Genomic DNA, 21,292 nt, shown 5'->3' with positions numbered 1-21,292 from the left:
ATATATAAAAAAGAAGCATTTAACAGGATTAGAGGACCATATTTTAAGAATGACATGGTTATATTTCTGGGCATGCTTATGTTTAATATACATGTAATTGTGGAGGTGACAGACTCCCATTAAATGGTTAAAGGGGTATTCTCATCTTATCAATAAGGGTTATTTTAAATCTTTTCCCCCCATTGAACACTTCTTGCAATACATGTCATTAAAAATATCCTACCATTGCCATGAAAATTCATCCTTTTTCTTTCCAGTGTTTATTTGTGCTTCCCATGGATACGGCCACATCTCGCCTGCCGCATCCATGGGCCGTGCCTGCGCACCGCAGCGTCTGCGATCCTGCGGCCGGCCTGTGGAAGAAATCGTGAACACGCACATCAGCAGCTCTTTCGGGCGGCCGCACATGCACAGAATCTATCGATCGCGTGTGAGATAGAGCCGCACATGCGCAGAATCTATCGCGTCTGAGATAGAGCCGCCCATGCACGGCCGCCCGAACAGTTTGTGGGATGAAGAGAAGAGTCCGGACATCGTTGGAGAGCCAGCGGAGGACCGGGACTTCAGAAGGGGTGAGTATTTTATTTTTACATGCACCATCAATTCCACCAACAATTGGGGGCTGATGGAGGCACTTGGGGGGCAGATTAAGGCACTTGGGGGGGCAATTGGAGGCATCAATGTTGGTGGAAGAGAGAAACTGATGTAGCAGAGCTGTATATGTGGAGGGTCAGCATCTATGCTGGTGGAAGAAAGAAACAGATGTAGCAGAGCTGTATATGTTGCGGGTCAACATCAATGCTGGTGAAAGAGAGTAACTGATGTAGCAGAGCTGTATATGTGGAGGGTCAGCATCAATGCTGGTGGAAGAGGGAAACAGATGTAACACAGCTGTATATGTTGCGGGTCAACATCAATGCTGGTGGAAGAGAGAAACTGATGTAGCAGAACTGTATATGTTGCGGGTCAGCATCAATGCTGGTGGAAGAGAGAAACTGATGTGGCGGGTCAGCATCAATGCTGGTGGAAGTGAGAAACTGATGTAGCAGAGCTGTATATGTTGCTGGTCAGCATCAATGCTGGTGGAAGAGAGAAACTGAAGTAGCAGAGCTGTATATGTTGCGGGTCTGCATCAATGCTGGTGGAAGATAGAAACTGATGTAGCAGAACTGAATATGCGGCTGTTCTGACACAGTGCTGGTTGAAGAGATAAACAGACAGATGTAGCAGAGCTGTATATGAAGCTTTTCAGACACAGTGCTAGTGGGGAGTAGAATAAAGATGTAGCAGGGCTGTATAGGAAGCCATTCAGCCAAAGTGATGTTAGGGGACTGGAGTAGCCACGTGTAGCTGAGCTGTATATGCATCTATAAAGATACATAGTGTAAGGTTTATACACAACTGGAGTACAGCTGTAATGGAAACAAATCTGCATCAGTGCTGGTTGGTGGGGGTTGGTCAAGCTTTTGAGCTACTGTATAATATGGAATTATAGTTTTTCATGCACAGAATGGGTTTGTAAAAGATCAGACTGAGATTTTGTGTGTAAAACTGTGCAGAAGAGCCTTGTGTTCCCCAGCAGGGGGAGGGGCCTCACAGACACTGCAGAACAGCCATGTGTTACTGTGCACTGAGCTCACTTATCACAGCTCTCTGATGATTCCCCAACAGGGGGAGGGGCCTCACAGACACTGCAGAACAGCCATGTGTTACTGTGCACTGAGCTCACTTATCACAGCTCTCTGATGATTCCCCAGCAGGGGGAGAGGCCTCACAGACAGCCTGCCTGGCATTAGCAGCAGAAAACCAGGAAGTGAACAGCATAGCTGGCAGCAATTGAGGATGAAGTAGCAAGATGGGAAAACCCCTTTAAGCAAAATGTCTTGTGTATTATTTTCAAACTAGACACATCATTCAAAATCGTTAACTCTCCATCCCAAATAGAGTTCTAGCTAATAGCGGTAGGTCCTAAGCCACAACCTGTTTGGGTGAGGAGCCTCAGCAGTCTCCCTTTTCTTTGCCCCTTAATCCCCACAAGGGGGTACATATTTTCCTAGACAGATTACCAGGTTGCATTCCCCAGAATAGTTACCAATTGGAGCTAATGATCCTCAGCAGGAGGGCAGCTAGAATATGACAGGCATGAGGACCAGACAAACTATAGCCAAAGATGAAACAAAGTGTCAGGGCTGCGGCCAGACTTGGAACAACAGGTACCAGGCATACAATGCAAAAGGCAATGCAGGAGAAATATCCAGGTACAAGGCTCAGGTCAAGTAGGGCAAATAAGGATGAGAATTACTCCGGTAAAGGAGGCAGGCAAAAGTAAATACCATAATCTGCAGGAAATGGAACCAAGGCAGGGTTCCCTTTAAATAGGATTTTGGGTGAGCATTTGGTTGCTTTGATTGGTGATTTAGTTTACTCTTAATGTTTATGGACATACTATTTTTTGATCCATGTCAAAAACCATAAACCTATAAAACAGTTTGAGATATATCCCTCTTACTTGGTTAACATTTCCATTGTGTTAACCCCTTGGAGTCTACAGTCTGTGTATTTAATTTGGGAGTTTAATAGTTGATCGCTTTTAACAGTACACTGTGATTACCTGAACCCAACATTCATTGTGACAACTTGATCCTACCAATGAGACAAAGACCTGACATATGGTAATTAGGCCATTGTCACAAAAATAGCACCAAGCCTAAGTGCCATTTTCCCAAACACTTTTTTAATGCATCATTTTGTGAATAATCATTTTCATTAAGTTTTGCAGAAGTGATCAACAAGCAATAAAGTGTCATTCATAACATAAAGAAAATGATCAGCATACGAGTACAATTGATAAGGAAAGTGCAATGGGAACTAGTGTATACTCAGGGGTATCCCCCAATAGTGGCAATAACGCTAATACTGTACATAGATCTTTTTGAGGGGGAAGATTGTTACTCAATTTGCTTTCCCTCAAAGTGAATGCATCATTTTTTCAGAATGCCAACACCCACACTATAATATGCCCACAGTATGTAAAATGTAGGCTTTTTAAACCAACAAAACATGAACCTTGTCCACCATTTTTGCCTTTGATGTTCTGTAGTCTTACCTTTAACCACTATATATATTTGTACCTGGCTACTCTACACCCATGTACAGATGCCTCACATGCCAATTGAGTGAGGCAGGCTAAAAACCTTAATAGAGATCTTTTTCAGGGTTGTGATTGCTGAATTGGAAATCGTGTCTTTTTGAGTCTCTGTTTATGGTTGTTACACAAGACATTATAATGCTTGTTTAACTGCCTCCGGACCGCCTAACGCAGGATCGCGGTCCGGAGGCGGCAGCTGCAGGCAGAGTCACGCATCGATGACGCGATTAGGTGTTAAATGGCTTCCCTGCACCTCTGCTGGTCCTTTTGGTCGGTTGGTTCCAGCAGAGGAGCAGGCATCACTGTGAGTACACCAAACACTACACTTAAGCCCCAGATCACCCCCTGCACCCCAATGAACCCTTTGATCGCCCCTGTCAATCACCTAGTGAAAGGAAAAAAGTGATGAGTGTAAACTGTCACTTTTTTTTTCCACTGGTATTGACCGTTAGGTTTTAGTATAGTTTAGGCCCCTTGGTTAGGTAGTTTAGCGATCGGTTAGCGCCCAGCCCACCGCACCGCAGTCGCTGATTAGCGTATCGCTAATCAGCATTTGTACTTTTATAGTATCTGTAAGTGATCAAAACTGATCACAGTCCGATCTATAATAGTATTAGTGTCACCTTAGTTCGCCCTCCACCCAAAACGCAGTGTTTGCACGATCAGGCCTGATCGGTCGCCCACACGTGCGTTCACCCACGCCCGCCCCGCCCCAGTGACAAAAATATAATTTTTTTTTTGATCACTGCACATTCACTTTACACGCGCTGCGGCGATAAAAAAATCAGTTTTGATATTTTTTATCAACCGCAGCGGCCTCCAGTACTTCGCTAGCCTCCCATTTGTAAGACAGGCTTGCTTTTTTTCTTGGGTAGTCTCAGGGAATACCCCTAAATTTAGTTGCCCAAATGTCAAACAAGGGGTATTCTTCTGAAGAGGCCTACAGGCTTCTGACCCAGTCGGATGAGGAATGGAAACCCTCATCTGACGAATCCAGCGGGTCAGAATATGAACTTGTAGAAAGCAATGGCAGTCTGACTCAAAGTTCAGACGAGGAGGTTGAGGTCCCTGATAGCACCAGGCGTACCCGGCCCCGTGTTGCTAGGCCACAGGTTGTGCAGGATTTGCTTCAAGGGCAGCAGAGTGGGGCTGGCGCTTTCGGATTACGTGGTGAGGCATACACCAGCAGCGCAGCCCTCCCTGGACCTAGTACCAGCACTGCCGTACAACCTGGTGAAGTGGCGAGCACCAGAAGGGCAGTTGAAGCTGGTACGGTGGCACGTGCAGTAGTTACCCCGTCGCAGCCACCGCACAGACAGGCCCGTAGACCCCCTAGAATCCCTGAGGTGCTGGCAAATCCTGATTGGCAGTCCCCAACTTCTGCCGCACCTGTAGTTCCCCCTTTCACCGCCCAGTCTGGAGTTCGGGTTGAGACAGCTCAGATCTGTTCGGCCCTGGGATTTTTTTAGCTGTTCTTGTTTGCGGAGCTCTTGGACATAGTCGTGGCAGAAACAAACCGGTATGCCACACAATTTATAACCGCCAACCCGGGAAGCTATTATGCCCAGCCTTTCCGGTGGAAACCAGTCCAAGTTTCCGAAATTAAAACTTTTCTGGGACTTCTCCTCAACATGGGTCTAACCAAAAAGCATGAATTGCGGTCATATTGGTCCACGAACCCAATTCATCACATGCCCATGTTCTCTGCTGCCATGTCCAGGGCACGATTTTAGGCCATCCTGTATTTCCTGCACTTTAGCGACAACACCACCTCCCGTCCCAGAGGCCACCCAGCTTTTGACCGGCTCCACAAAATTCGGCCCCTCATAGACCACTTCAACCTGAAATTTGCAGATTTGTAAACCCCAGAGCAAAACATCTGCGTAGACGAGTATCGCGCCCGGTATGGGGTCAAATTGTATAAGCTCTGTGAAAGGGCCACAGGCTATACCCACAAATTTCGGATCTATGAGGGAAAAGATCAGACCCTGGAGCCGGTCGTTTGCACTGACTACCTGGGGAGCAGTGGGAAGACAGTCTGGGACTTGGTGTCACCCTTATTCGGCAAGGGGTACCATCTTTATGTGGACAATTTCTACACAAGTGTGGCCCTCTTCAGGCATTTGTTTCTAGAACAGATTGGCTGCTGTGGCACCGCGCGAACTAGTCGCGCGGGCTTCCCCCAACGGCTCGTTACCACCCGTCTTGCAAGGGGGAGAGGGCTTGCCTTGTGTAACGAAGAACTGCTCGCGGTGAAATGGAGAGGCAAGCGTGACGTTTACATGCTCTCCTCCATTCACGCAGACACGACAATCCAAATTGAGCGAGCAACCCGTGTCATTGAAAAGCCCCTCTCAGTCCACGACTATAGCCTTCACATTGGATGGGTGGACTTCAATGACCAGATGTTGTCTCCTTTTTTAGTTTCCCGCAGAACCAGATGCTGGTATAAGAAGGTGTCTGTATATTTAATTCAATTGGCTCTGTATAATAGTTTTGTTCTCTACAGTAAGGCTGGGAGAACAGGATCCTTCCTCAAATGGCTCCATCCACCAGTGTAGTTAGCCGTCTACACGAGCGACATTTCCCCAATGTCGTTGCCGGTACCTCAACCCAACCGTCACCCCGAAAAAGATGTCATGTCTGTAGCAGGAGTGGAATAAGGCGTGACACCCGCTATTTCTGTCCTGACTGCCCTGACCACCCTGCCCTATGCTTAGGGGAGTGTTTCCGGAAGTACCACACACAGGTACACCTAGCATAGGGATCACATCTCACCAGGACAGGCACACAGGGCTATTAGGGCCCATTCACATAGAGCTGCTGCAAACCTCTCCTTTCACCTGGGACAAAGTGCATAACGCACTTTGCCACATCTTTGGGCGATTTGCGCTTTGCACATTGTCCCATGGGGAAGGAGAGGTTTGTCCTATAAAGGTTAAAAAAAAAAAAAATCACCAGTAAGCAAAAAGGTTAATGTTCAGTTCAAAAAGTTTAAGTTTATATGTTCTGTTCAAAAGTTAATAAAATTATTGCGTTGCGGCCTGTTTCTTTCTTTTTTTTTATTTTATTTTTTTACCTTCCAGGTGGACCAACCGATCGACTAGCTGCAGCACTGATGTGCATTCTGACAGAAGCATTGCGCTGCTGTCAGATTACACACAAGTCGGTGTATGCAGCACTGCAAGACAAGATTTCTCCTCTGCAGTAAAAGATACGTTTGCCGAGGCATATGATCTGAGGAGGTGGCGGTGTTCCTATGCTTTGGCAAACACTTTGTATATAAAAAAAAAATCCCGGCAATGATTTATTCATCCACATCGATTGATGTGAATGGAGAAATCTGGTTTGCCAGGGCATACAAGCTAAGTAGGTATGGATGTTGGGCGGAGCTCCTATGTCCTGGCAGACGCCTTTCCCCTCCTTTTTCTTTTTTTGGCAGAGATTTTTTCATCCACATTGATCGATGCGAATGAAGAAATCTGTGTCGTTAATTTTTTTCTTTCAGCCCAGAGGCTGAACGGAAAAAAAAAAATCTCATTACCTATATGCTCAATATAAGCAGAATAGCAGAAACTCCTAATGCTGGCCATACATGTAATGATTGCGGAGACCCTCAAATGCCAGGGCAATACAAACACCCCACAAATGACCCCATTTTGGAAAGAAGGCACCCCAAGGTATTCGCTGAGGGGCATATTGAGTCCAGGAAAGATTGAAATTTTTGTCCCAAGTTAGCAGAAAGTGAGACTTTGTGAGAAAAAAACAAAACAAAAAATAAATTTCCGCTAACTTATGCCAAAAATATGAAGTTGGAGAATGTGTTTTGGGGTGTCATTTTACATATACCCATGCTGGGTGAGATAAATATCTTGGTCAAATGCCAACTTTGCATAAAAAAATGGAAAACGTTGTCTTTTGCCAAGATATTTCTCTCACCCAGCATGGGTATATGTAAAATGACACCCCAAAACACATTCCCCAACTTCTCCTGAGTACGGCGATACCAGATGTGTGACACTTTATTTCAGCCTAGGAGGGCAAAGGGGCACACATTCCAAAGAGCACCTTTCGGATTTCACTGGTCATTTTTTACAGATTTTGATTGCAAACTACTTCTCACGCATATGGGCCCCTAAAATGCCAGAGCAATATAACTACCCCACAATTGACCCCATTTTGGAAAGAAGACACCCCAAGATATTTTGTGATGGGCATAGTGAGTTCATGGAAGTTTTTATTTTTTGTCACAAGTTAGTGGAATATGAGACTTTGTAAGAAAAAAAAAATCATCATTTTCCGCTAACTTGTGACAAAAAAAAAGTTCTATGAACTCACTATGCCCATCAGCGAATACCTTAGGGTGTCTACTTTCCGAAATGGGGTCATTTGTGGGGTTTTTCTACTGTCTGGGCATTGTAGAACCTCAGAAAACATGACAGGTGCTCAGAAAGTCAGAGCTGCTTCAAAAAGCGGAAATTCACATTTTTGTACCATAGTTTGTAAACGCTATAACTTTTACCCAAACCATTTATTTTATTTTTTTGCCCAAACATTTTTTTTTATCAAAGACATGTAGAACAATAAATTTAGCGAAAAATTCATATATGGATGTCGTTTTTTTGCAAAATTTTACAACTGAAAGTGAAAAATGTCATTTTTTTGCAAAAAAATCGTTAAATTTTGATTAATAACAAAGAAAGTAAAAATGTCAGCAGCAATAAAATACCACCAAATGAAAGCTCTATTAGTGAGAAGTAAAGGAGGTAAAATTCATTTGGGTGCTAAGTTGCATGACCGAGCAATAAACGGTGAAAGTAGTGCAGAAGTGTAAAAAGTGGCCTGGTCATTAAGGGGGTTTCAGTTAGGGTGGTTGAAGTGGTTAAAGGGGTTCAGCCCTGAACCCAGACATATCTCCTCCTTCCCACACTCAGCCCCTCTGACATAAGCATCATTTCATGTGCTTTTTCTGCAGATCCGGTGACGTCTTCTGCACTAATGGACGAGCTTTAGCACTGCCCTAGCCTGCCCATTAGTGCCAGTGACATCCCTGGGAACACTGCTAGGCAGAAGCCCCCGCCTAGCAGTGTAAAAATATAAACAAAAGCTGGATCGCACTAGGCATCGGTGCTGAGTGGGGTAAGAAGGTTATATGTACAGGTTCAGGTTCAGCTCTGAACCCAGACAACCCTTTTAAATACAAATAATATACTGTATATCTGTTATTATACTTGGACTCTGAATTCCTTTGATTCGTCATAGTCCCGCATACCCTTACTGGTGTTTATTATTTCATTTTGATCCTATTAGGTTCAATGTGTTATTACTGGTATCACCTTATCTAAATTTTCATGACTATAAAACATATCCAGTTAGTGGACTTGGGTGCTTTCTGTACCAGGGGGATTTTATTTTCTTCTCTCTTTGTTTAGCTGCCACAGAATGTTTTTAATTTATCATTAATTTGTGATATATGCAATACACAGATTTTTTTTTTAACCTCTTAAGGACATAGGGCGTACAGGTACGCCCTTGTGCCCTGGTACTTAAGGACACAGGGCGTACATGTACGCCCTGTGTATTTCTGATCACTGCCGTGCGGCTGGCAGTGATCGGAACCCGGTGCCTGCTCAAATCATTGAGCAGGCACCTAGGCTAAATGCGCGGGGGGGTCCCGTGACCCCCCCATGTCGGCGATCGCGGCAAACCGCAGGTCAATTCAGACCTGCGGTTTGCTGTGATTTCTGCAGTTTCTGATCCCCGCGGTCCCTGACCGCGGGGATCAGAAACTTTAGTATTCCTAAAATACATCTGTATCCCCCCCCCCCCTGCACCCCTTAGTGATTTTTGCCCGGGGGGAGGTGCAGGGGGAGGGTTGCGGGCGGTGCGGGAGGCGGGCGGTGCGGCAGGCGGGATCGCGATCCCCCGCCCGCCTCCCATTGCGTAATCGTTGGCGTCTAGTGGGTATACCAGGGTGCCAGCACATTGCTGGCACCCTGGTATAAACGGCTGACATCTGTGCTGCGATGTCAGCCGTTTAACCCTTTCCATACCACGGTCCGTACGGACCGCTGTATGGAAAAGGTTAACAGCGCAGGGAGCTCCCTCCCTCTCCCATCGGGGGGCTGCTGTGCCTTTGCAGCCCCTCCGAATGGAGAGGGAGAGAGCTCCCAGGCAGCCCCCCAAGCCCCGTCCTTACCCTTACCCTTTGCCCACCTTACTTCCCAAAAAAGTTAATAAAAGTGATCAAAAAAGTTGTATGTACTCCAAAATTGTAACAATCAAACCGTCATCTCATCCCGCAAAAATCATACCCTACCCAAGATAATCGCCCCAAAACTAAAAAAACTATGGCTCTTAGACTATGGAAACACTAAAACATGATTTTTTTTTAAATCATTGTGTAAAACTTACATAAATAAAAAAAAGTATACATATTTGGTATCGCCGCGTCCGTATCGACCGGCTCTATAAAAATATCACATGACCTAACCCCTCAAGTGACCACCGTAAAAAAAAAAAAAAAAAGAAACTGTGTAAAAAAAGCAATTTTTTGTCATCTTACTTCACAAAAAGTGTAACAGCAAGCGATCAAAAAGTCATATGCACCCCAAAATAGAGCCAATAAAACCGTAATCTCATCCCGCAAAAAATGAGACCCTACTTGAGATAATCGCCCAAAAACTGAAAAAACTATGGCTCTTAGACTATGGAGACACTAAAACTTTTTTTTGTTTTAAAAATTAATTCATTGTGTAAAACTTACATAAATAAAAAAAATTGTATACATATTAGGTATCGCCGCGTCCGTGACAACCTGCTCTATAAAATTACTCTATAAAATTACCACATGATCTAACCTGTCAGATGAATGTTGTAAATAACAAAAAAAAAAACGGTGCCAAAAAAGCTATTTCTTGTTACCTTGCCGCACAAAAAGTGTAATATAGAGCAACCAAAAATCATATGTACCCTAAACTAGTACCAACAAAACTGCCACCTTATCCCGTAGTTTCTAAAATGGGGTCACTTTTTTGGAGTTTCTACTCTAGGGGTGCATCAGGGAGGCTTCAAATGGGACATGGTGTCAATAAAACCAGTCCAGCAAAATCTGCCTTCCAAAAACCGTATGGCATTCCTTTCCTTCTGCGCCCTGTCGTGTGCCCGTACAGCAGTTTACGACCACATATGGGGTGTTTCTGTAAACTACAGAATCAGGGCCATAAATAATGAGTTTTGTTTGGCTGTTAACCCTTGCTTTGTAACTGGAAAAAAAAATATTAAAATGGAAAATCTGCCAAAAAAATTGTATCTCTATTTTCCATTAAATCTTGTGCAACACCTAAAGGGTTAACAAACTTTGTAAAATCAGTTTTAAATACCTTGAGGGGTGTAGTTTCTTAGATGGGGTAACTTTTATGGAGTTTCTACTCTAGGGTTACATCAGGGGGGCTTCAAATGGGACATGGTGTCAAAAAAACTGTCCAGCAAAACCTGCCTTCCAAAAACCATATGGCGCACCTTTCACTCTACGCCCCGCTGTGTGGCCGTACAGTAGTTTACGGCCACATATGGGGTGTTTCTGTAAACGGCAGAGTCAGGGCAATAAAGATACAGTCTTGTTTGGCTGTTAACCCTTGCTTTGTTAGTGGAAAAAATGGGTTAAAATGGAAAATTAGGCAAAAAAATGAAATTCTCAAATTTCATCCCCATTTGCCAATAACTCTTGTGCAACACCTAAAGGGTTAATGAAGTTAGTAAAATCAGTTTTGAATACCTTGAGGGGTGTAGTTTCTTAGATGGGGTCACTTTTATGGAGTTTCTACTCTAGGGGTGCATCAGGGGGCTTCAAATGGGACATGGTGTCAAAAAAACAGTCCAGCAAAACCTGCCTTCCAAAAACCATATGGCGCACCTTTCACTCTACGCCCCGCTGTGTGGCCGTACAGTAGTTTACGGCCACATATGGGGTGTTTCTGTAAACGGCAGAGTCAGGGCAATAAAGATACAGTCTTGTTTGGCTGTTAACCTTTGCTTTGTTAGTGGAAAAAATGGGTTAAAATGGAAAATTAGCCAAAAAAATGAAATTCTCAAATTTCATCCCCATTTGCCAATAACTCTTGTGCAACACCTAAAGGGTTAACGAAGTTTGTAAAATCAGTTTTGAATACCTTGAGGGGTGTAGTTTATAGAATGGGGTCATTTTTGGGTGGTTTCTATTATGTAAGCCTCGCAAAGTGACTTCAGAGCTGTAGTGGTCCCTAAAAATTGGGTTTTTGTAAATTTCTGAAAAATTTCAAGATTTGCTTCTAAACTTCTAAGCCTTGTAACATCCCCAAAAAATAAAATATCATTCCCAAAATAATTCAAACATGAAGTAGACCTATGGGGAATGTAAAGGCATCACAATTTTTAGGGGTATTACTATGTATTACAGAAGTAGAGAAACTGAAACTTTGAAATTTTCAAATTTTTCCAAATTTTTGTTAAATTAGGTATTTTTTGGTGCAAAAAAAATATTTTTTTTAACTTCATTTTACCAGTGTCATGAAGTACAATATGTGACGAAAAAACAATCTCAGAACGGCCTGGATAAGTCAAAGCGTTTTAAAGTTATCAGCACTTAAAGTGACTCTGGTCAGATTTGCAAAAAATGGCCTGGTCCTAAGGTGTAAAAAGGCTGTGTCCTTAAGGGGTTAATCATTTGGTCTAGATCTTTCAGTAGAGTTTGTTTTGAGGTAGTGTTTAGAGAACAGGTCCCTATAATATTTATGGGCATGAATAGGTTATATCAAATAACCTTGGCATATTTCTATGATTATTCCCAGAGACAGAGAGAGAGAGGATTATTTTGTACTCAACTGAATAACTACATTACAGTAGTACATTATTTTCTTCTATAATGGAGACAAAACAAAAAGATGGCTTATCCAATATAGCGATACCGGCCATACCACGAATGATACTTTTAGTTGTATTAATGGAGAAATGAGTGTCACGTTTCCACTGTGTCATGATAACAAGGTTAGATGACATGGTCATTGCTAAAGGTAAATATTTTAAGCATAGCGAATAACTTCCTTGACCAAGTACAACATGTTTTATGTATCTGAACAGATCTTTGTCATAGAGAACTTTTGACTTCTTCAAGGAATTTAAAATATCTTAAATGTTTATTTCCACCCCAGGAACTCCTACTCGCTGAAAAGTGGGCACGTATGAATAAGCTGCCATTTCCAAAGATAGACCCACATGTCTTTGACAGAGAAGGGTTAAAGGAATGTTACGTATTTCAGCCGAAGAACCCGTCAGTAGAAAAAGACTGCCCTACTGTAATTCATTTTGTCTTGGCTAATATTAAATTTAGAAAATTCAAAGCTCCAGGTATGTGCATTAAAAGGTTTACTTTTTATGTTTCAACATGGTATCTGTCCATTCTGAGAAAAAGTGGCCTACTGTATGTATAATGATTTTTTTAATCTATATTCCGTAAATGATAGTAGACCTCTGAAATGCCACTTATATTTGACATGGAGATGTCAAAGTATAGTAAGATCTCATAATGTCAGCTGTTCTACATCTACCGTATCTTATGTTTTTCTACCATTAACCAACACTCCCAACATCAGCTATTTATACTTTGATTTTGAGACCTGTAAGGACAGATAGGCCTCGTGTGCACGAGGCCTATCTGTCCTTACAGGTCTCAAAATCAAAGTATAAATAGCTGATTTATACGGGTCCGCATCCGAGCCGCCGTTTTTGCGGCTCGGATGCGGACCCATTCACTTCAATGGGCCCGCAAAATATGCAGACAGCACTCCGTATACTGTCCGCATCCGTTGCTGCATTCCATGGCCCCGCATTTTTTTTTTTAGCATACCCTATTCTTGTCCGTTTTGCAGACAAGAATAGGCATTTCTACAATAGTCCGCCTGTTCCTTTCCGCAAATTGCGGAAGGCACACGGGTGGCTTCTATTTTTTGCGAATCCGCGGTTTGTGGACTGCAAAAAATGGCACGGTCGTGTGCATGAGGCCATATACAGACGTGGACAAAATTGTTGGTACCCTTTGGTCAATGAAAGAAAAAGTCACAATGGTCACAGAAATAACTTTAATCTGACAAAAGTAATAATAAATTAAAATTCTATAAATGTTAACCAATGAAAGTCAGACATTGTTTTTCAACCATGCTTCAACAGAATTATGTAAAAAAATAAACTCATGAAACAGGCATGGACAAAAATGATGGTACCCCTAACTTAATATTTTGTTGCGCAACCTTTTGAGGCAATCACTGCAATCAAACGCTTCCTGTAACTGTCAATGAGACATCTGCACCTCTCAGCAGGTATTTTGGCCCACTCCTCATGAGCAAACTGCTCCAGTTGTGTCCGGTTTGAAGGGTGCCTTTTCCAGACTGCATGTTTCAGCTCCTTCCAAAGATGCTCAATAGGATTGAGGTCAGGGCTCATAGAAGGCCACTTTAGAATAGTCCAATTTTTTCCTCTTAGCCATTCTTGGGTGTTTTTAGCGGTGTGTTTTGGGTCATTGTCCTGTTGCAAGACCCATGACCTGCGACTGAGACCAAGCTTTCTGACACTGGCTAGTACATTTCTCTCTAGAATTCCTTGATAGTCTTGAGATTTCATTGTACCCTGCACAGATTCAAGACACCCTGTGCCAGACGCAGCAAAGCAGCCCCAGAACATAACAGAGCCTCCTCCATGTTTCACAGTAGGGACAGTGTTCTTTTCTTGATATGCTTCATTTTTTCGTCTGTGAACATACAGCTGATGTGCCTTGGCAAAAACTTCGATTTTTGTCTCATCTGTCCACAGGACATTCTCCCAGAAGCTTTGTGGCTTGTCAACATGTAGTTTGGCATATTCCAGTCTTGCTTTTTTATGATTCGTTTTCAACAATGGTGTCCTCCTTGGTCGTCTCCCATGTAGTCCACTTTGGCTCAAACAACGACGGATGGTGCGATCTGACACTGATGTTCCTTGAGCATGAAGTTCACCTTGAATCTCTTTAGAAGTCTTTCTAGGCTCTTTTGTTACCATTCGGATTATCCGTCTCTTAGATTTGTCATCAATTTTCCTCCTGCGGCCACGTCCAGGGAGGTTGGCTACAGTCCCATGGATCTTAAACTTATGAATAATATGTGCAACTGTACTCACAGGAACATCTAGTTGCTTGGAGATGGTCTTATAGCCTTTACCTTTAACATGCTTGTCTATAATTTTCTTTCTGATCTCTTGAGACAGCTCTTTCCTTTGCTTCCTCTGGTCCATGTCGAGTGTGGTACACACCATATCACCAAACAACACAGTGATTACCTGGAGCCATATATATAGGCCCAATGGCTGATTACAAGGTTGTAGACACCTGTGATGCTAATTAGTGGACACACCTTGAATTAACATGTCCCTTTGGTCACATTATGTTCTGTGTTTTCTAGGGGTACCATCATTTTTGTCCATGCCTGTTTCATGAGTTTATTTTTTTACATAATTCTGTTGAAGCATGGTTGAAAAACAATGTCTGACTTTCATTGGTTAACATTTATAGAATTTTAATTTATTATTACTTTTGTCAGATTAAAGTTATTTCTGTGACCATTGTGACTTTTTCTTTCATTGACCAAAGGGTACCAACAATTTTGTCCACGTCTGTATGTGTAAAAACGGCCTGGTTAATTTACACTGTGCCATGAAAATCAGTTAACTACAGAAGGACTATTTTCGAGTTGTGCTTTGGCAACAACTGGCATAATTTCAGGTTACAGTGGCAAGACCTTGCATTTATAAGTGTTCAACAATATTGGAAACCTTGTACAGTATAGTATCTTTATACCTATAAAAAAATGAAAACTATTTTATTGTATAAGTATTAGTGTTGGGCGAGCATGCTCTGCCGAACACTAATTTTACACGAGCATCGCGATGCTAGAGTCTCCTCTCCGCACGTTTGTTGGCTGCTATGCAGCCACTGCGCAGCTAATAAACGTGCAGGTAAGTACTGCCATTCACTGTAATGCTGTAGCCATGTTGGTTACTGGTAGGGTTGAGCGAACCCAAACTGTAAAGTTCGGGTTCGTACTGAACTTTAGGATTTTTGGACCCCGGACCTGAACCCGAACATTACCGTAAAAGTTCGGGTTCGGTGTTCCGCGCTTTATTGGTTCTTTTTGAAAGGCTGCACAGCAGCCAATCAGCAAGCGGTTAACTGTCTGACCTTAGAAGCCATCACAGCCATGCCTACTAATGGCATGGCTGTGATTGGCCAGAGCAGCATGTGACCTATAAGCTTGAGTCACGTAGCGCCGCACGTCACTCTGCTGTTACAAGTGTAGGGAGAGGATGCTGCTGGACTTGTGATTTCAGGGAGAGAATCTAACTCAGCAATCTACAGAGAAATACTTGTGTGGGTGCAGGGCACAATCGTTTTACCCTGCCCTGAGGCCATTGACCCCCAAAAAATAATAACTTTTATAATTCTGTTAGTTAGGTGGGTGGCGGTGGCCATTTTATACAAGCTCAGTGCACCAGCACTGCATCTGAGCTTTTGGGACATTGCAAATCATTTTTTTTTTGGGCAAACTACAACATCTGGATTAGTCAGTGTGCAATTTAAGGTAGAAATACACCCATCATTTTCTGTGGTTTTAAAAACACACTTTTTTGCCAAAAAACAGTATTTCCCTGATCTGCAAGTGTTAAATTCAAGTTTAATATATACAGCTTTCATATTATGTTACCCAAAAAAGACTTTTTGGACAATCTGCAACATCTGGATTAGTTAGTGTGCAATTTAAGCTAGAAATACACCCATCATTTTGCATCAGCACGTGTACAATTACAGGCTTATATACTGCTGTCAAATTCAGTTGTTGCACAAAAAATTTAGTTGGCAGCCTTTGATGCAGATGTCATTGTGAGATACACCCTTAATACATTTGGGTTACATTCAGAGATTTTAAATACCGCCATTTGGTGCACCAATATTGAATTCAGGTCTACACTGGTTCACACCGTGTGAGATACTCCCTCTACATACAGGGGTTTGATTCAGGGATTTGAAATACAGCCATTTGAAATGCAGCCATTTTGGGCTAAGAAATATTGAATTCAGGCCTAAACTGGTTGAGACCGCGTGAGATACCCCCTCTACATACAGGGGTTTGAATCAGGCATTTGAAATACAGCCATTTTGGGCAAATAAATATTTAATTCACCCTTTACATACTATCGTTCTTTTCTACTATTAATTAAAACCCATTTAGGGCAAGATCCTAAATTTAAAAAAAATATGAGGAGAGTGTAAAATAAGGGACGTAGCCCAGGTCGTGGTGCTGCTGGTGGAGCTCCTGTTGCAGGGAGAGGACGTGGTCGATCTGTGCCAGCTACACGCACAAGTGAAACCCCTTCCTCAGGTGCGAGTAGGCGACAAAACCTGCAGCGGTATTTGGTCGGGCCTAATGCTGCTCTACGAATGGTGAGGCCTGAACAAGTACAGGAGATAGTAGATTGGGTTGCTGACAGTGGATCCAGTTCCTTCACATTGTCTCCCACCCAGTCTCCTGCTGAAAGACCACAGTTGGCACCTGCAGCCGATGTCCATCAGTCTTTCACCTCACCCCCTTGCAAATCAGCCAAGCCGTGTGAGCCCCAAGTCATGCAGCAGTCTCTTCTCCTTTTTGATGACTCTGTTAGCAGGGTTTCCCAGGCCCATCCACCTTTCCCTGCCCCAGAAGTGGAAGAGATTGAGTGGATCGATGTCAAACCACTTATGTTTCAAGATAAGTACATGGGAGGACCATCGCAGCACGTCTCGGATGATGACGAAACACAGGTGCCAACTGCTTGGGCTTTCAAAAGTGTGCAGACCGACAAGGAAGGCAGGGGTGAAGACTGGGGGGAAGATGATGTGGATTACGTTGAGGTCCTCGACCCCACATGGAATAAAGGTAATGCGAGTGACCTATGTAGTTCGGAGGCAGAGGCGGTGGTTGCACAGAGCCACCAGCACAACAGAAGAGGGATCAGGGTTCAAAAGCGGAGCGGCCGTCCTCTAGACAAAATGCCTGTTACTGCCCACCGCAGCAAGGGACCGAGCACACCAAAACCAGCTCCAAGGAGTTCCCTGGCGTGGCAGTTCTTCAGACAATGTGCTGACGACAAGACACGAGTGGTTTGCACGCTATGCAATCAGAGCCTGAAGCGAGGCATAAACATTCTCAACCTGAGCACAACCTGCATTACCAGGCATTTAAGTGCAAAGCACGAGCTGCAAAAACCAAGAAAGGTCTTAGGCTCCTCCTGCTTCCTCTTCTGCTGCAGTCGTGGCATCTTCATCCACCTCTGGACTGACAGTGCCACGTGGCACCCGCAAACAGAGGATCTGCCAGCAACACCAACACCTGGGTCACCAAGCATCTCCACAATGTCCCACGAAAGCGTTCAGCTCTCCATATCCCAAACGCTGGAGAGGAAGAGGAAGTACCCCCCTACCGATCCGTGATCCCTAGCCCTGAATGCCAGCATTTCTAAATTACTGGCCTTTGAAATGCTGTCATTCCGTCTGGTGGAGACGGATAGTTTTAAAGGCCTTATGGCGGTGGCTGTCCCACAGTACAACGTGCCCAGCCACCACTACTTTTCAAGATGAGCCATCCCTTCCCTTCACAACCAAGTAGGGGGCAAAATCAGGTGCACACTGCGCAACGCCATATGTGGCAAGGTGCACCTGACTACTGATACGTGGACCAGTAAGCACAGTCAGGGCCGTTATATCTCCATAACAGCACACTGGGTAAATGCAGTGGCGGCTGGGCCTGAGGCGAATAGCGGTTTGTCGCATTTCCTTCCACCACCGAGGATTGCAGGGTGCTTCAGTTTGCCTCCTGTTGCTTCCTCCTCCTCCTCTGCTTCCTCATCCTCTACCAGCTCCTCATCCGGTCAGCGTAGCACCTTCCACACCAACTTCAGCACAGCCAGGGGTAAACGACAGCAGGCAGTTTTAAAACTTATCTGTTTGGGGGACAAACCCCACACCGCGCAGGAGCTGTGGACGGGCCTTGAATAACAGACCGATGAGTGGTTTGTGCCAGTCAGCCTCAAGCCCGGCTTGGTGGTGTGCGATAATGGGCAAAATCTCGTAGCAGCTCTGGGACTAGCCGGTTTGATGCACATCCCTTGCCTGGCGCATGTGCTGAATTTGGTCGTGCAGAGATTCCCTAAAAATTACCCTGATATGTCAGAGCTGCTGCATAAAGTGCGGGCTGTCTGTGCGCGCTTTCAGCGTTCTCACCCTGCTGCTTACCTGTCAGCGCTGCAGCGTAACTTCGGCCCTCCTGCTCATATGCGACGTGCCCACAAGGTGGAACTCCACTTTGCTCATGCTAGCCAGACTGTGCGAGCAGCAGCAGGCGATAGTTTTAGCTGCAGCACGCACGGGTGAGTCGCTTGGCAGAACAGCACCACTTCACCACCTATGACTGGGCCTCTATGCGAGACCTGTGTTCCTTGTTGCGCTGTTTCGAGTACTCTACCAACATGGCCAGTGCCGATAACTCTTTTCTCAGTGTTACTATCCTACTTCTATGCCTCCTTGAAAAAACGCTCCTGGCGATGATGGAAGAGGATGTGGTACAAGAGGAGGAGGAGGAAGAGGGATCATTTCGTAGGGTTTCCGGTCAGTCATTCCCAAGTGGCTCTGAGGGTGGGTTCCTGCACCCACAAACCCAAGGTACACAATTGCCCAGCCAGGCCACAGTTCTGGAGGATGATGAGGTGGCTGGGGGGATACAGAGGACACAGACGATACACCTCCCACAGAGGACAGCTTTTTGTTGCTTCTGGGCAGCCTGGCACACATGAGAGATTACATGCTGCAGTGTCTCCGCAACGACCGCCCAGTTGCCCACATTCTAACTTGCGCTGATTACTGGGTGGCCACGCTTCTGGATCCCCGTTACAAGGACAACGTACCGTCCTTAATTCCCTCACTGGAGCGTGATCGTAAGATGCGCGAGTACAAGCACACGCTGGTGGCATTTCCCACCTGACAGCGGGAGCACAGTGGAAGCACAAGGCGAAGGCAGAGGATGAGGAAGAGGTCACTAACGCAGCTGGGGCACCGCCAGCAACTCGGAAGGAACGATTAGCATGTGTGAAAGCTGTGTTAGCACGCCACAACAACCAGCACCACCAGCTGATATGGAATGTCTTAGCAGGAGGCAGCATTTCACCAACATGGTGGAGCAGTATGTGTGCACACGCCTACACGCACTGAATGATGGGTCTGCCCCCTTCGAATTCTGGGTCTCCAAATTGGGTACATGGCCTGAGCTTGCCCTTTACGCCTTAGAGGTGCTGGCCTGCCCTGCAGCCAGTGTATTATCTGAACGTGTGTTTAGCATGGCACGGGGCATTATCACAGACAAGCGCAGCCGCCTGTCCACAGCCAATGTGGACAAGCTCACGTTCATTAAAATGAACAGGCATGGATCCCACAGGACTTGTCCGTACCTTGTGCAGAATAGAATGTATACCTGCACTAAGCAGCCATTGTTATACTGCAGCGCAATTGTTCATGTTTCTATTTTGGATATTTCACACTGTTTTGGAGTGTACCTTAATTTTACAAAATTAAATTAAAACCAAAAACCTGTGTTGGCTACCTCGTCCTCCTCCACTGCCGCTTCCATCTACTCCGCTATGTCCACCGCCTCCTCAAACTCCTAGTCCATATGGAACTCCACATCATAAATCCATTACTTATTTTTTTTGTACTTGTTTTATTTTATATAATTTCACTACTTTGTCATTAACATTTTCTGGTGAAATGAACACATTTTTGGGTGCATAGTACAACTGCAATACCTAGTAGGCCGGTTAAAAAAAACAAATAAAAAATTGTCATTAACATTTTCGGGTGAAATTAACCAATTTTTTGGTGTATAGTACCACTGCTATACCTAGTAGGCCGGTTAACAAAATATTTATTTGTCAGTTACATTTTCAGTTGAAATTCAACAATTTTTGGGTGTGAAGTACCAATAAAAAAATGTGTCTGTTACAGTTTATGTTGAAATTCACAAATTTTTGGGTGTGATGTACCTATACCTAGTAGGCCGGTTAACAAATAAAAAAATTGTCAGTTACATTTTATGGTCAAATTCACCAATTTTTTGGTGTCATGTACCACTGCTATACCTATAAGACCGGTAAAAAAATAAAATAAAAAATTGTCAGTTACATTTTAGGGTCAAATTCAGGGAGTGAAATATTAATATTTTATTTAAAAAAAACTTGTCAGAGAACCAAAATTGTTGTATCTGGCAGCAATATAATTATTAGCGCAACCTGCGCTAAATTGCGTGGAATTGTTAGAGAGACCCAAAAGTCCTTTAAAGAACTATTGTTGTATCTGGCAGCAATATACATTTTTATGCGCCAATTAGCTTGCAATTGTTTGGCCGCTGCAGACAGCGACATTATCTGCGCTACATCTCCTGTATAATGTTTGCTTATCCAAAATATCAGTGACATTCAGTCAAATTCTTTTGCTGCTGGTGGCAACGACGTTACCTGCGCTACATCTCCTGTATAACGTTTGCCCATCCTAAATATCAGTGACATTAATTCAGTGTAATTTTTTATTAGCTTCTGGTGACAGCAACATTTCTTGCTCTTTACCTCCTGTATAACGGTTGCGCATCCTAAAAATATCTGTGACATTCTGTGCACTTTATTTGCGCATATACTTACAAAACCTGCGCTACTGTACATGCGACATACTTGCAAGCATATATACCATTTAATATGCTCAAGGCAAGCAGTAAAGGACAGAGAAGTGGCCATGCTGCTGATGGTGCACGCAGAGGCACGTGACACTGTGCCTGCTGCCAGAGCACAAGAAACACACTCATTCATGTCGCAGTTTGCAGGGCGGCACAGGACATCACTCTCGAAGTCAGACCAGTGTGACCAGGTGGTCTGTTGGATTGCAGCAGATAATGCTTCCAGTCGGTTAAGCACCACCCTGTCTTCCACAAAGTCCAGTCTCAGTAGCCATGAGTCTGGTCAACAGAATCTTCAGGCTGGGAGTGAGTGGTACCATTGGAAGGCACTGGT

At 44.1% G+C, this 21,292-nt stretch overlaps 1 protein-coding gene across 1 annotated transcript in view; it reads left to right on the top strand.

Moving 5' to 3' along the window:
* Nucleotides 1–21,292, top strand: part of PLA2G4A (phospholipase A2 group IVA) — a 244,534-nt gene that overhangs the window by 192,092 nt on the left and 31,150 nt on the right. Inside the window, 1 exon segment of the mRNA XM_044301970.1 lies at nucleotides 12,337–12,532. Within this exon segment, the coding sequence (XP_044157905.1) occupies nucleotides 12,337–12,532 (196 nt within the window).

This window comes from Bufo gargarizans, chromosome 7 (genome assembly GCF_014858855.1).
Source record: "Bufo gargarizans isolate SCDJY-AF-19 chromosome 7, ASM1485885v1, whole genome shotgun sequence".
Taxonomy (NCBI): Eukaryota; Metazoa; Chordata; class Amphibia; order Anura; family Bufonidae; genus Bufo; species Bufo gargarizans.
Note: the sequence above shows the minus strand (reverse complement) of the source record. Positions and strands in the feature narration are given on the sequence as shown.